Source organism: Mastigoproctus giganteus, chromosome 7, assembly GCF_048544385.1.
Source record: "Mastigoproctus giganteus isolate SK-2022 chromosome 7, ASM4854438v1, whole genome shotgun sequence".
Lineage (NCBI taxonomy): Eukaryota > Metazoa > Arthropoda > Arachnida > Uropygi > Thelyphonidae > Mastigoproctus > Mastigoproctus giganteus.
In genome coordinates, this window is record NC_143581.1 from 59,552,184 (window position 1) to 59,568,177 (window position 15,994).

Consider the following 15,994-nt stretch of genomic DNA (forward strand, 5'->3'; position numbering starts at 1 on the left):
TTTCTAGTTATTTCCAATTTTTTTAAATTTTAATCACTAAATGTCGCTGCCATATTACTTTATATATGTGTCTCATTGGTGTGTGTTGTTTAGTTTTGATTTTGTTTTGTCTGGTGTACAGTTGTGTTACCACCTTTTCGCCCATATGTCTCGTCTCTACAATATAGGTTATTTTTTCCATTCTTTTTCATGTTTTTACTCTTAGAAATTTATAGATTCTGGTTAAAAATTTATTTCCAGGTGCCACTATTGTTTAGTTTTATATCTATATTTCACTTTTTTCTGCAAGCTGTTGCTTGCAACTTTGCCTATCTCAAGTCTCTTGCTCTCTTTTAACACTATTTGCTTTTTACTGTTTTCAAATCTCTTTACATGGATTAGACTAATAAGTTATATGCTTCTAGAAATTTCTGTTGTCGATTCCAGTTTTTAATTTGTCTTCATAGTGTCAACTGTAAAGTTCACAAGATATATTCAATAAACCCCCTTTTAATCCTTGTAAAAAAAATTTTATTTTGTTTACAAAACTTTTATTTTCATTTATTTCGATAACAAATTTTTTTCATTTATTTCGGTAACAAACTTTTATTCTCATTTTTATTTATGTTTATGCTTTTTACCCTTTGGCTTGTGGCTTACATCAGAAATTAAGACGTTCCTATTTTGCTTGCAATCCTGGCCATTGACACCTGACGAGAGGCTGGTTTTGTAAGTTGTGCAACATCCTTTTGTCAATTTTATAATTATTTTATCAATTTTTGTAATTATTCATCTCTTATTATATATATTTTTTGTTAACCTCCCCGCCTCACTTTATTGTTCATGTTTTGCATAGGTTTAACGTTTGCTGCCTTTGACTGCACTAGACTATTTCCCCAATTTTTGGCTTCTTGTTTCCACTTTGTTATTCTATTCGACATGACATATATATATATCTGAAGAGTCAGCAAAGGCTTCCAAAGAGATCCCATTTTGGTTCAGCGGTTACATTTTCTTTACCTCCTCAACGTCCTAAAATCTCTTTCCTTTGGGGGCAGTTTCACCGTGGCAAAGAGGAAGAAGTCTACTGGTACTAGATTGGGAGAGTAGAGTGGATGCCATGTTTCATCAGAAAAGTCTGCACAAATGCAGAATGGGCAGGGGCACTGTCATGCAACAAGAACCAGTTACCTTTCTTTTGAAATTGTGGCCTCTCCCAGGAAATGTGCTTCAATAGTCTTTGAAGCACCTGTACATATAATGCAACATGAATCTCTCATCTTCAGGTATAAATTCCTCGTGAATCACACAATCAGCATGGTCTTGATCCTGGACATCTGTAAACAAAACTTTTTCGACCTGGGTAATGGTAAAGTTCACTAAACGATCTGACACTTTGTCTCTAGGTTGTACTGAAATACCCAACACTCATCTCCAATGACAATACAGTTGAGGAAATTAGGATTGTCCTGACAAGTTGGATGAAGTCTTCACATAATGACACTCTTCATTGCTCCTGCTCATCCATGAGGGTGTACAAATTTTGCACAGACCTTCCTTTTCCCTAAACCTTCATGCAGAATTTGATTAATCATCTCCTTATTCGTATCCAACTCATTATTCTGAAGGTCAAACAACTATCACTTGCCACAATTTCTGAAACCTTTGAAACTGTGTCCTCATTTTGAGAGCCTAATAAACATCCATTCTTGGGTCATTGTGAACATCCTCACACCCACTGTTGAACCCCCACAATGAACCACTTATACCATTCAAACATGTTGGTGCAAGTTAATGTTTAATCAACATAAACAGTTTTTAATGTTTCATACATTTCTGTTGCAGATTTTCCCAGTTTAAAGCAAAGTATAATATTCGTTTATTGCATCACTGCAAAATCGTGACCCGGAACATTAAATCTACTAACGAAACTGGTTGTTACTTCCAACCTGTCGGCGCTGACCAGGCTAGCCGGGTGGGTAAAGTGCCTGCCTGGCAACCTAAGGTCGCGGGTTCGAATCCTGCCTCGGGCTTGGATCAAAGTACTGCAAAAACCTTGGGAGGAGCATTATGGCCACAGAAGCCAATGCGCCAACAACTACCAAAAAAAAAAAAAAAAAAAACCTGTCGGCCTACTAGATAATCTAAGTACCACCATCTATTAGAGAAAGTTTGAACTACAATATACCATGTTTATTTATTTTCAAACTCACTGAAAATGACTGCAACAGTACCAATCTGGAAACTTTATTACTATACCTCATGTGTGTGTGTATCACAAGATATTAAGATTAAAATTAAATAAAATAAGTGTTGTGTGGACTAATTACACTAAAATATTAATTAACCCTGCAGTCACACAAGATCCAACAGATCCAGGTATACAGAAATGCTGAAAGCAAAAAATACAGGGTGTTCATTTAAAAATGCAACTCATAATCGTCAGTTTCCATATTTTGTTTAAAAGATTTTATTGGTCATTGGTAGAGGGAACTGACTAAGTTTAACCAGTGAGACATAACTTTAAGCAAATTAGCTATTAGGAATGTGGATAACTGACATGAATAAAACCTTTCATTATTTATAAAATGTGTTTTTATTTAAAAGACAGAAAAATTCTGCTGAAAATAAAAATAAATGAATAAATAAAAAAACCATAAAAGTAAAATTGTTTCCACATTCCAGTTCAACAAACCATTAAGAGAATGAAATTTCAAACTTATGTTTGTAAAAATATTAATGTGTTTTTAAAAAAAATAAAGGAATAAATAATAATAATCAAAGCAAGAAACCATTTTACATTGATAATATTAATAATTAATACAAAAAACACATTTTGTACAATTAAATATAAAACAAAGAGGAACTACTTTCTGTAGCAGATACCTCTGTCACACTTCAGCTGATGTGTTAATTTCAAACTAAACTTGTGAGCAACATGTTTATGTATTGCTGAAAGCAAAACTAGCACATCAAAGTGAAAAGCAAAAACATTAGTCACATGGATCTAACAAGTTCTTTGCATTTCTTATTACAAGTAAAAATTTTTCACTTCCAAAACATCTTGAATAAAAGCTTGACTATATTTAGGAAGATAGAAAAAAAATTAAGAATTTTAATCATTAATTAACAATTAATGTGCAACTGATATTTTCGAAGATCACCTGTCAGGTAGCCGACCGGGCTAACCAGGTGGGTAATGTGCCTGCCTGGCAACCCAAAGGTTGTGGGTTCGAATCCCGCCTCAGGCTTGGATCAAAGTACTGAAAAAACCTTGGGAGGTGCATTATGGCCACAGAAGCCGATGCATCAACAACTACCAAAAAAAAAAAACAAACCTGTCAGGTACTGCACGACTGGCAATGGTTAACTAGTGCCATATGGCTTTTGCTGTATTAAACATTATGAAGTGCATCATCCTTACACTGCATGGCAGCTCATGTTAGAAAAGCTTCTTTCATTATTTAAGCTGTCTTAGATTTACAAATTGAGGCTATATGATATGACTTGGTAAGTCCTTAAACAGACTGTCATAATAGTGTCCCATCTTTTCAAACAAATGGTACTAATAAACGGCTAGTCTGTCATCGTTTATTTAAGTGAGACACTTATGAGATAGCAGATTTTAAACTGCAGTATTCAATGCAATTTAACAACTAGTAGTCTTAAAAATGCAAAGTACAGATTATTCCAAGTACTTTTCCATACAAGATGACAATGCTATTCTTTTTTTTTTTTGGTAGTTCCATGTATCAGCTGTGAAGTCCAACCAAAACTGGGCTGCCAGCTATTTAGACTTAAGAAAGTTAACACTTTATTTTATTAATGTATAATCAATATTAAACAAAGACACACTGAAACCTTTAGGTCTCTAATGTTGATTTCCTTAAGTTTTTTTCTCTTCCATTTTTTAATTTAAACAACACATATTATAAAAATATACTTACTTAATAATGTTCTCAAGTGCTACTCTTGCATTAGAAAGGGCCTAAAATGATATACATATAATTTTAAAAGATGAGCTACATAATGAAATATTGCCTTCTTATTTCTAATGTTTCTGGATTACTTCAGAAACATTAGAAATAAGAAGGCAATATATATATATATATATATATATATATATATATATATACATATAATTAGGGTTTTGTAAAATATAAACTTCCATCAGATAATGAAGAAAAGGGGGAACTTGGGGGAGGTTGGATTGTTGTCCCTCAAGGAAAATGTTTTGAAAAACCATGGTGCCGCATTTACATATCCTAACTAAAATGAGTGAAATTTCTAATCCCTTTGTAATGGGCCGGAAATGCAATAATATATTTACCATTATTAGCAATCCATCTAATTGAGATGCAAATTTTAAAATAATACCCTACATAATTTTAAAAAATTAAATGAAATAAAAAACTAAACATTGAATACAAAAAATAATGACAATCAAATGATATATAAAATTAATTTCAACTGTTTGTTTCTTTATTTGATAATCAAATATCTTTTTTCTTTTAACTCCAGTTATGTTCATTGTATTTACTACAAAAAGTAGTGCCCTCCATGATAGTAAAATCCCATCAATACCAGAGTTCAAATCCCATATCGGATAATGGAGAAATTTCTTAAAAGCCTCTTTAATTAGGGGCTGTAGTTAGCCAATCTTAGATTGAGAGAGTAGCCCACTCCCACTAGTTATTTCAGGCTTTTCAGCCTATGACATGCAAATTGCCCTCCTGTGAACACAGTGCAATTAAATGCTAATGCACTATATAAATAACAACAACAAAAGTATTAGTAGTGGCAAATTGTACAAGAAAGCAAGTTTATAAAGTATGAGTCAAAAAAAAAAAAAAACGTACATACTTCACCTATCTGTACCCTCCAAGAATGCATCTAGTTCTACCTAGAATTTATTCAAACCACCCACCTCCACAACAGATGGAAGTTTGTTGCAGCAATCAAATACCCGCTGGCTGAAGGCAAACATACGCACATCTACCTTGCAACCATCCTTCCTCAACTTGGATTTATATCCCCTCATTGTGTAATCTCAGCAGGAGGAAGAATCCCATCAGCACTGAACAAGCATCAATGCTGACAGGATTATTCAAGGCCAAATATACCTCAATCAGATCCTTGCAGGTGCCTAGTCTCCAGACACTGCAGTTTGCAGAACTTAGGCTTTTTTTGATAAGAGCAAACACTTTATTCTACTCAGCAATCTCGTGCCCCTTCTCTGTGCTCGTTCCAGCAGCTCTACATCCCTCCTAAAATGAGGCCTCCTGACCTGTATACCTTATACAAAGGGATAATCACCTCCTTATCCCAGCTAACAAAATTCCTATATATCATTAATAAGACCCCATAAGCTACTCTTGCAGCCTGTTTGCACTGCTCAGAAAACTTCATATCTGACTGCACAATTACCCCAGGTCTTTTTCATTCTCCACTACCCTGAGTACAGTACCGCACAGTTGGTACATTACTCTGGGGTTACTACTACCAATATGCAATACTTTGCATTTGTCAATTAAACTTCAATTGCCACCACTTGGCTAATCTGTTCAACTTTTCTAGATCCTGTTGCAGTAGCACACTGTCATTACTGTAATTAATAACCCTGCCAACCTTCGTATCATCTGCAAACTTGGACATTAAGCCTGATGTACCTTCATCAATATCACTGATAAACACAGAAAAAAGCAATGAGACCAACACTGAACCTTGGGGGACTCCACTGATGGCATTAGTCCACAAAGAGCGGTGTCCATTGATTACCACTCTGACTTCTCGCACTCAACTATCCCTTTATCCACAGCAGCAACTTGCCCTTAATGCCATACTGCTCCAATTTCTATAGTAGTCTTCTATGTGCAACAGTATCAAAAACTTTCCTAAAATCCAAGTATATGATATCAAAATTATTTTTTTGCATCCAGTTCCTTTGTGGCCACTTCATAATATCCAATCAAATTAGTCAGACAAGAGTTCTGACTTAACAAACTCATGCTGTGTCTGAACAATAACTGCTGTCTTGTCAAGATGATCCTGTAGTGATTCTTCAATCGGTGATTCCATTATTTTCTCCAGAACATAAGTTAAACTAACAAGCCTGTAATTACTCATGTCACCCTTTGATCCCCTTTTATGTGATACATTTGCACATCTCCAGTTTGTGGGGACCTCCCCCTGAGTCCAAGGATGTTCTCATAACCATGGCTAAGGGTTTGCTTACTTCCTTTGCTGCCTCTTTTAATATAACTAGATAGATCCTCCACCCCAGGTGCCTTTGTTATGTTTAACATCAACAATTTCTCTTCCTCTTTTCACTCAATTATTACAAAATCATTTAGCTCCCTGTTAGTGTTTGATAAGCTTCAGGCCTCCAATTCCCTATAGAATTCCTCACATGTGAATGCAGATGCAAAATACTCATTCATATTGTCAGCTACCTGAGCAGGATCATCAAAAGTCAAACCATCGATATCAAGTGGACCAATCTGATTCAACCCCTTCCTTCTAAAGTTTATATTAGTAAAGAAGTCTTTTCTGTTTTCTTTGCATCCTTTGTCAAAGATTTCTCATAATCTGCCTTCGCTTATCTAACATCCTTTGTGACTTGATTACAGACTATCTTATATCTACCATAAGCTTCTGTGTCTGCTGATAATTTATATGCATCCCATGCATTTTTCTTCTCTGCTACGTGTCTCACTAGTTCATCTGACATCCATTTAGGCCTAAACCTTGAACAGTATTTCTTAATTGGTATGAAAAGCTTAGTAGCTTCCAAGGTTAATTCCTTGAATGCATCCCATTTAGAATTTGCTATTGGTAACATCATCATCTGGTCCCACTGTATAGAATTTAAACTGTCTGAGACCACTGTAGTCACCAGAGGCGGATTTAACGGCAGGCGCACCGGGCACACGCCCTGGGCCCCTGACTTCTGAAGCGCCCCGCAAAACCCCAACTTTACACTTTTTTCTAATGACACCAAGTTTGGTTTCATATGTGCAATTTTAATTACGTACAAGTTTACAATTGGCGGTAAAACCTGATAGTATGTTTATATTCGCTTATTTTCATTATTTCATTACTACGCTGCACACTATACACATACTATGCTGCATAGGCCCCGCGCAGCTGCGCTACCCCCTCATTGGAGCAATAGAATCTTATTTGCTACTTTGTACTTATAAAGGTTCTCCTGCAGTGCAGACTTACGATATACGCAAATACACGTATATCGTATATTGTTGAAATTATATTAAGATAAAATTAATTCCTGTTGTTACATCAGCGCCTGGATTTTCATAGTTTATGAATAATTTTTGAATTTTAATTAATCATTAATTTATTGCACTATAACGAAAAATCTCTTCTCTAGAATTCTAATCATTCAGACTATTAAATTTTATATTTTTCTTTTCATTGGTAGGCTACCAATGGTAGCTAGAAAAATGAAACGATATCTATCAGGGGCTGAGAAAAGACAAATTAAAAAAAGACGCGAGCAAGTTGCCAACCAACAGAAAAGAGCATTGGACAAATTTATAACTGGCCCTGGCCATTCAGGCCATCATAATTCGAGCAACAATGAAGAACAAGGAGCTTCCATCAGTCAACAAAAAGAGTTAGCTGAAGTTGAAAACCAAGGTATAGAAGAAACAACAATGATGAAGAAGATGAAGAACCAGTCAACAGTCAACCAGGTGAAAAACCAGTAGAAAAAAAAAATATAGAAGGAAAGTCCATTAGAAAATATTGAAACGCAAATGGAATATATTCCATTCAAAGTTACACTAAAAGATATTGCTCTCTGGGCTAACGTTTTATCTAATGAAATGGTTGAATTTCTAATTTCAAATAAACCAAAAAATATAGGTGATATAACTACACTTAAATCGGTCTATAAACACTATGATCACATTTACTACAGAGGCTTGCGTAAAGACCATTTTTACCGAAAAATTTCGAATGGTGAAAAAGAAGGACGTGGCTAATTCTTTCCGAAAAATCCAAATCAATTTATTGTTACCCATGCAAAATTTTTTCGGGCTCAAAGTCTAAGTTGACTACAGGGTTCCAAAATTGGAATAACTTTGTCCGAGCATGAAATGTCAAAAGAGCACATCGCTTCAATGTGTACATTATACAAGCGCTCCTCTACGTTAAATCGCATTGATGTTCAAAATCTGCAAATTACATTGCAAAAAGAAAATTATTGGAGAGAGATTCTGCGAAGAATTGTATCCACAATAAAATTCCTTGCAAGTTTGGGCATTGCTTTTAGAGGCCATAATGAGAGTGCAACATCTTCGAGAAAAGGCAATTATTTGACTAGTTTAGAGTATTTGAGCGAATATGACGATTTTTTAAAGTTGCACTTACAAAAGTATGGAAATCAAGGTAGCGGACATGTAAATTACTTATCGCATCAGACGTGTGATGAACTTTTGCAAATAATTGCCGATTATCTTATGGCACACATTGTGGAGGAAATAAAATGCACAAAATATTATAGTATTATTTTATATTCTACACCCGATGTTGTGCATGTGGATAAACTTACTTTTGTAGTATGCTATTTATCAGAAAATGGGGATGTTAAAGAAATATTTTTAAAGTTCTTCCCTATAGAAAGACATGATGCAGAGAATCTAGAAGAGAGTTTTATCTACCTTGCAAAATTTGCCAGTAGATATAAAATATTGCCGTGGACAATCGTACGAGGTCTGCAAAAAAGAATAAGCAACATGCTCCATCAGCAACGTTTATTCCGTGCTCCAGTCATTCACTTAATTTAGTTAGTTATGTTGCTGCAGAGAGTTGTAGTAATGCTTCCAGATATTTTTTATTCGTGCAAAATTTGTTTGGTTTTTATTCTGCATCAACGTTTCGATGGAACATGTTATGCAATAAATTGGATAAAGATTCTTATACATTAAAGAAATTGTCAGACACAAGGTGGTCTGCCAGGGCTGATGCAGTTTTAGCATTAAAATGTGGCTACAAAAATATAAAAGAGGCATTAGATGAGATATGCAATTCCACAAAAGAAAAAAAAAATTGTTGTTATTGAAGCAAAATCATTACTTAAAGAAATGAATGATTATGAAACTGCATTAATGACAGTCCTATGGAATAAAATTTTGCAAAGAATCAATGCAACAAGTAAATCTTTACAATCTATTGACTGCACAATTGTGTTAAAGGTGCATCATTATTAAAAAAAGTCTAGAAATTTTTATTAATGTAAACATAAGACATAATTTCAATGAAATCGAATCAGAAGTTAAAGAACTAACAGATAAAACATTTGAAGATGATCGCAAGCGAACATGTACAGAAAATCTAAAGGAATTTTTTTTACATAATGTACTCTACATAATATGCGATCATTTAATAGCAGAACTGAACAGACGAGGAAAAATCTATGAAAATGTTATAATTTTAGAGTTTTTTTCCTCTTTACATTGTGTGTAGAAGAAAAGAAAAAATGCGTTAATAATTTAATAGAAATGTATAAAGATGACCTTGATTCAAGTAATTTTAAAGATGAGTTGGAACAGTTTTTAATCTTTTTAGATGAAGAAGACAAGCGATCAATTAATAATATATACAAAAAAGCATTAGATATGAAAGCAACTTTTCCAAATGTGGAAATTATTTTGAAAATTTTATTAACTATGCCAATTTCAAACGCATCGAGGGAACACTCATTTTCTTGTCTAAAAAGAGTAAAAAAATTATCTAAGAAATTCAATTTCAGAGGAAAGACTAAATAATATGGCTATTTTATATATAGAGAGCGATTTACTTAAAATTATTGATTGTGATGAGATAGTTAATAAGTTTGCAAAACGAAAAGCAAGAAAAAAATTTATTTAAATATATTCAATTTGTAATTTTAATTTCAAGTAAAATTCTATGATTTTTTTGTTCAACTTTCTGATTGTTACTCCTATTATACGTATACTATCATTAATTATACTTTTACATATGTTCAACTATTAGTTCAAAACTTCATGATTATTATTATGCTATTATTAATTATATATTAATTATATTATACATAAATTATATTCCAATTTTATTGGAAATAAAACATTAATAGTACATAATATTTTTTATTTATTTAAAAAAATGGTTAACAATATATTTTCTTCTGCGCCCGGGGCCTCAACTGACCTTAATCCGCCTCTGGTAGTCACCTTTACGAAAGCAAAAACCCTTCTCTTTACCCCTGATGGTAGTTACATCTTTGAGTAAATCCCACATCAGTACACTGTGATCACTGCCATCTAGTGGTTCCTTCATCTGCAGATTCTTAATGCATGAATAATCGCTGCTGATAATCAGATCAAGAGCACTGATCCCTCTGATTACCTCTCAAACATGCTGCTGTAGAAAACAATCATGCAATAAATCCACAAAGTCTTCCTTAATGAGAGTGACCACCTGCAAGTTTCGGTCAATATCTGGGAAGTTAATATCTCCCATTATATGATAGTCTGATTTACTAGCCCACTATTTCTCTGTACATTTGTTCAGTGTACTCATTGGAGTCATTAGGCCTATAACACACTCCTACTGTCAATTTCACTTTCCTAGTGCTTATGTCACTGGATGCACTTCCTTAGATTTTGTGTTTCTTAACTAACAGCATAACTTGTCCTTCCTTTCTATGCTGTCTATTCATTCTGTATACATTGTACTCCTCAAATTCCGATTCTGCATTCCTGTGACACCAAATAGATTTGTCGAGCCTTCTCAAATTTCATTAAAATCGGACAAATAGAAATCCAGCAATTATTATTTTTCTTCACCCCACCCATAGATACACAGACTATCCATATACTGCATATTGTAGCAGAAACACTAGAAACTGTTTGCTGCCATAGTTGGAGAAATGAATGATGCAGTACGGCAGATGCAGAGAAATGAAAGGTTTTCGGTTCATGCAGAAAAGTCATGTTACTCTACTCATTTTTTGTTATAAATGTTAGTACACCGGACCGAACCTATTGGTAACTCTCTAGGAGGCTTCCGGATCAGCTAGTCTATAATCTTGCTACCTCTACTCTGCCAGATAGTGATTGGAGGGAGTCCGAGTAGTGTGTATGCGGGGAGCATTGTCGAGGCCATGTTATGTCAAGGATCTGGGTATATTCTTACCACGTGTATGCCATATCCAAAAATTTCATTACTTCATACAGCATGTCCCACCCACTTTTTCTTACTACTGAATACACCATGAATTGTCAAACTAATAGAGCAAGCTTATCTGCGAAAAGATCTAAACCTCCCAAGCACTTCCTAATTCACTTCACAAATATATGTGGTCTCAATTCTAATCTCAACGATGTCCATTTCCACTTGCAGTCTGCCAAACCCCATGTACTTTTTCTGACAGAATCTCAGTTATCGGTTGATTCAACTACTGCTCATCTCAGATGCCCAAATTATTCGCTGTATGATTTCTTTCACCTCAAAATTGGTACTTGTGCATATGTCCGTTCTGATATTCCCTGTCAGAGACTTGGCAATTTGAAATCTCCTCTCTTTGATCTTCTCTGGCTTAAAATCTCTCTACCTCATTGTGTCAAATTCATCTGTTGTCTCTACCGTTCTCCCAAATCCACTAATCACTTGAAGCTCTTTGACTTCCTCTCTTTGCAACTTGACTCTCTCCAGTCCAAATTTCCAAACAGTGAGGTAATTTTAATGTTCACAATTCCAGCTGGCTTCTGTTTTCTAGTCACACTGACCCAGCTGGTCGAGATGCTGAGGCTTTTGCAATTACTAATAAGATTGTTACTTGCACAGATTGTTCATTTACCTACAAGAACACCACACAATCCTAATCATACAGCCAACGTGCTTGATCTTTTTCTCACAAACAACCCTTCTAAGTACACGGTCGAAGTGAGAGGTCCTTTAGACACTTCAGATCACAACTTGGTGATTGTCTCTTCACCAATGGAACCTTTATCTCATGGCTATTCCCAACCTCGTGTTGTTTGGCATTACAAGAATGCAAAATGGGATGACTTGCGAGATTTCTTTTCTTCCTTTCCTTGGTCGGATTACTGTTTCAAAACTTCTGATGTCAACGTTTGCTCAGATCATGTCAGTGAAATTATTCTTGCAGGAATGGAATCCTTTATCCCACACTCCACTTTAAAATCTCGTCCTTATCTAAACCTTGGTTTTCCAATAAATGTGCTAAGGCTGTTCAAGAGAAGAATGTTGCATATCGTAATTGGCTTGTTTCTAATTCTTCAGTTTCATTTTCTGCCTACACCAAAGCTCGTAACAATTGTAAAGCAGTTATTAATCAGTCCAAACTAGAGTTTGAACAGGCTAAGAGTAGAAAACTTGCTTCTTGCCCTAATGGTAGCTGAGCATTCTGGTCCCTTGCCAAAGCTATTGGCCGCAACTTTTGCCCATCTCTGCTCAAACCTCTGTCCAAACCAGATGGTTCTGTTGTCACTTCAGCCAAGGATAAAGCTGACCTGCTAGCATCCCATTTTTCTTTCAACTCATATATTAATGATCTCGGTAAAACATCTCCCACCATTCCCAACATGCTCCATTCAATGCCTCCTGTGGTCTACCGTCAAAAGGATGTCAGAAGGATTTTGACGAATCTTGATGCTAAGAAAGCTCCATGTCCTGATGGTATTTCTCCACTTGTTCTCAAAACCTGTGCTCCTGAACTTCCTCCTATTCTTTGCCACCTTTTTTCACTTTCTTATTGCAAAGGTGTTTTTCCTTCTGCTTGGAAATTTGCTCATATCCAGCCAGTTCCTAAAAAGGGTGAAAAATCCCCCCCCCATCCAATTATCATCCCATTGCGTATGGATTTCATTAGTGTCGATCCACTGGTGATGTACTGGCTTATGTTACCCATTTATGGACTAATTCAATGGAAAGGTTCGGTGAAACACAAGTAGTTGCTCTTGACATCTCAAAGGCTTTCGATCGTGGTTGGCATAAAGGTCTTCTAAACAAGCTTCCATCTTATGGTTTGCCAACTGTTTTTAGTAATTGGTTATCCGGTTTTCTCTCTGATCGCTCACTGAGGGTGATGGTAGATGGCTCTCTGTCTTCTAACTTCTCCACTAATGCCGGTGTCCCCCAAGGTTCAGTTCTTTCCCCCACTCTTTTCCTCTTGTATATTAATGACCTTCTTCCATTGACTGGAAATCCTATCCATAGTTTTGCCGATGATAGCACATTGCATTCCACTTTCCATTTTGAGAAACCTTGCTCTGTTCAATCAGCTTCAACTTCTCGAAAATCTGCTACCAATTCCTTAAATGCCGATCTTCAGTTAATTCTCCAGTGGGGCAAAGACAACTTAGTTGATTTCAACCCTTCTAAAACTCAGTCTTGTCTTATATCTCGCAAAAAGGATTCTTCTGCTCCTATGCTTATCTTTAGTGACACTCCGATTTCTATGCAAAATGATATATCTCTTTTGGGGATTACCCTTACTTCTAATCTCTCTTGGCACAAGCACATTACAAATATTGCTTCCTCTGCATCTAAAAAACTTGGTTTTCTCTTTCACTCTCAGCGTTACTTTTCTTCCAAACAGCTGCTCACTTTGTATAAATCGCAAATCCGCCCTGCCATGGAATATTGTTCCCACATCTGGGGGTGGTGCCCCCAAAACCTCTCTCAGGCTGCTTGATTCCATTCAGAAGAGGGCAGTTAGGTTAATTAATGATTCATCTCTAACAGAGTCTCTCAACTCCCTGTCTCATAGATTTACTGTTTCTGCTGCATGTCTCTTCTACAGATACTTAAATGGGCACTGTTCTTCTGAATTGGCTTCTATAATTCCCACTCTCTCTTTCAAAACAGTCCAAACACGTGCCACTACCAGCCAACATCCATTTACACCTAATTCTGTTTTTGCACGAACTTTTTTTACACGAATTTGGTTTAACACGAATTCAAAATAAATATTTCATTCTCTTTTTACGCGAGTCATTTTGATTTAACACGATTTCTATGAATTTTTTTTTTGCCTAAATTCTAAGAAATTTTTTTTTTATTTGTGGCATATTAGTATCATTTCTATATTACACGCATCAATAGATTGGATAACAGCTAGTGTTTGCGTTTTGAAACGCGTGCTTTTGCTTACCAATGTTTACGTCTAGGTATCTATGAATCATCAACGTTTTTATTAATTTTGTGCACATCTACGGTATTCGTGCATTGTATCTTCAGCAGACATGTAGTAGTAAGCTCTATTTCAAAGTGAAAGAATCTTTAGTGAAATTTGTGCACATATAAATTTATTAATTTTGCCGATAGTCAATAAATTGTAAGTTTACAAATTTTTCATACCTTTTTTTATTAATTATAACTGAGATATTTTTCGGTAGCCCTTATATAATGTCGAATAATTCGCCTATTACCAAAATGAAAAGGAAAGCGATTTCTTTGGAACTTAAAATTCAAATTTTAGATCGTCTTGCAACTGGACAAGGGGCTACGTCTGTAGGAAGGCATTTTGGTGTACATGAAGCTACCGTAAGAACTATTAAGAAAAATGAAGCTGCAATTAGGAAGTCGGTATGTTCTGGAACAAAAGTAAGTGTTAATTCATCATCATATACAAGAGATATTGTCAAGGAAAAAATGGAAAAGGCCCTGGTAATGTGGATAGAAGATCAGTCACAAAAAAGAGTACCAGTAGATGGAAATGCCATCAAGCAAACAGCACTAAGAATTTACAGACAGATTAAAGAAAAGGAGCCAAGCACTTCATCTCAGTTAAACAGAAAGTATGAATTTTCTGCGAGTACAGGTTGGATGACAGGGTTTCTTAAAAGGAATGCTCTTCATAATATAAAAATTAAAGGTGAAACTGCATCTGCAGATGAATCGGCTGCTAAAGTATTCCCGCAGGAACTTGCAAAAATTATTGAAGATGGAGGATACACTCCTGATCAAGTGTGGAATGCAGATGAAACTGGTTTCTTCTGGAAACGAATGCCGAACAGAACGTATGTAGCCAAATCGCAGAAAACTGCTGGTGGTTTTAAGGTAGCTAAGGATCGTGTGACCTTATTATTTTCTTCCAACGCTTCAGGAGATTGTATGTTGAAACCACTGCTGGTAAATCGAGCCCTAAACCCACGTTCAATGAAAGGTGTAGATATCAATAAATTGCCTGTTCACTGGATGGCAAACAAGAAGGCCTGGGTGACCACTACTATTTTTACAGAATGGTTCAACAAATGTTTCATCCCAGAAGTCAGACGTTATATGAATTTGAAAGGTCTCGAATCTAAAGTTCTTCTGATTCTTGACAATGCACCCGGCCATCCTGTCTTGGAACACCTAAATGTACAAATTTTATTTCTGCCACCTAATACTACATCTTTGATACAACCGCTAGACCAAGGTATAATTGCGACAATTAAAACATATTACGTAAAACGAACATTCCAACACGTTTTGGACAAACTGAATGATGAAACACTAACAGTCATTGATGTGTGGAAGAAATTCTCAATTATGGATTGTATCAATCAAGTTGGATTAGCGTTAACTGAATTAAAACCAGCAACTTTAAATGCGTGTTGGAAAGCGGTTTGGCCACAATGTGTAAAAAGCAAAGATCCCATCATCCCTAATACGACCGAATTTCCCAACATCATTACAATGGCACACAAAATTGGTGGAGAAGGATTCGATGATCTATCGTTTGAAGATATTGATGAATTGTTAACCGACAAAGCCCTAAGCGAAGATGAAATATTAGAGGTTGTCCTTGGGACTCCTTATCCCACAGAACGTAGTGATAATGAAGAAAATGATCCTGTTCTAAATGCAGATTTAATAAAAGAAGGTCTGGAACTGGCTAGAAAATTAGGTAATCATTTTGTCAAACATGACCCTAATGAGGAACGCGCTGGGAAGTTTCAACGCGAACTGAAGTTGTTGACAGCCTCTTACAGAGAATTATATAACGGACTAACCAAAA

The 15,994-nt window shown here is 35.5% G+C and overlaps 1 protein-coding gene across 1 annotated transcript in view; it reads right to left on the reverse strand.

Moving 5' to 3' along the window:
* Window positions 1-15,994, reverse strand: part of mdy (diacylglycerol O-acyltransferase) — a 143,116-nt gene that overhangs the window by 96,267 nt on the left and 30,855 nt on the right. The window contains exon 3 of the mRNA XM_090376920.1: window positions 3,927-3,967. Within this exon, the coding sequence (XP_090233046.1) occupies window positions 3,927-3,967 (41 nt within the window). The remainder of the gene's footprint in view (window positions 1-3,926; window positions 3,968-15,994) is intronic.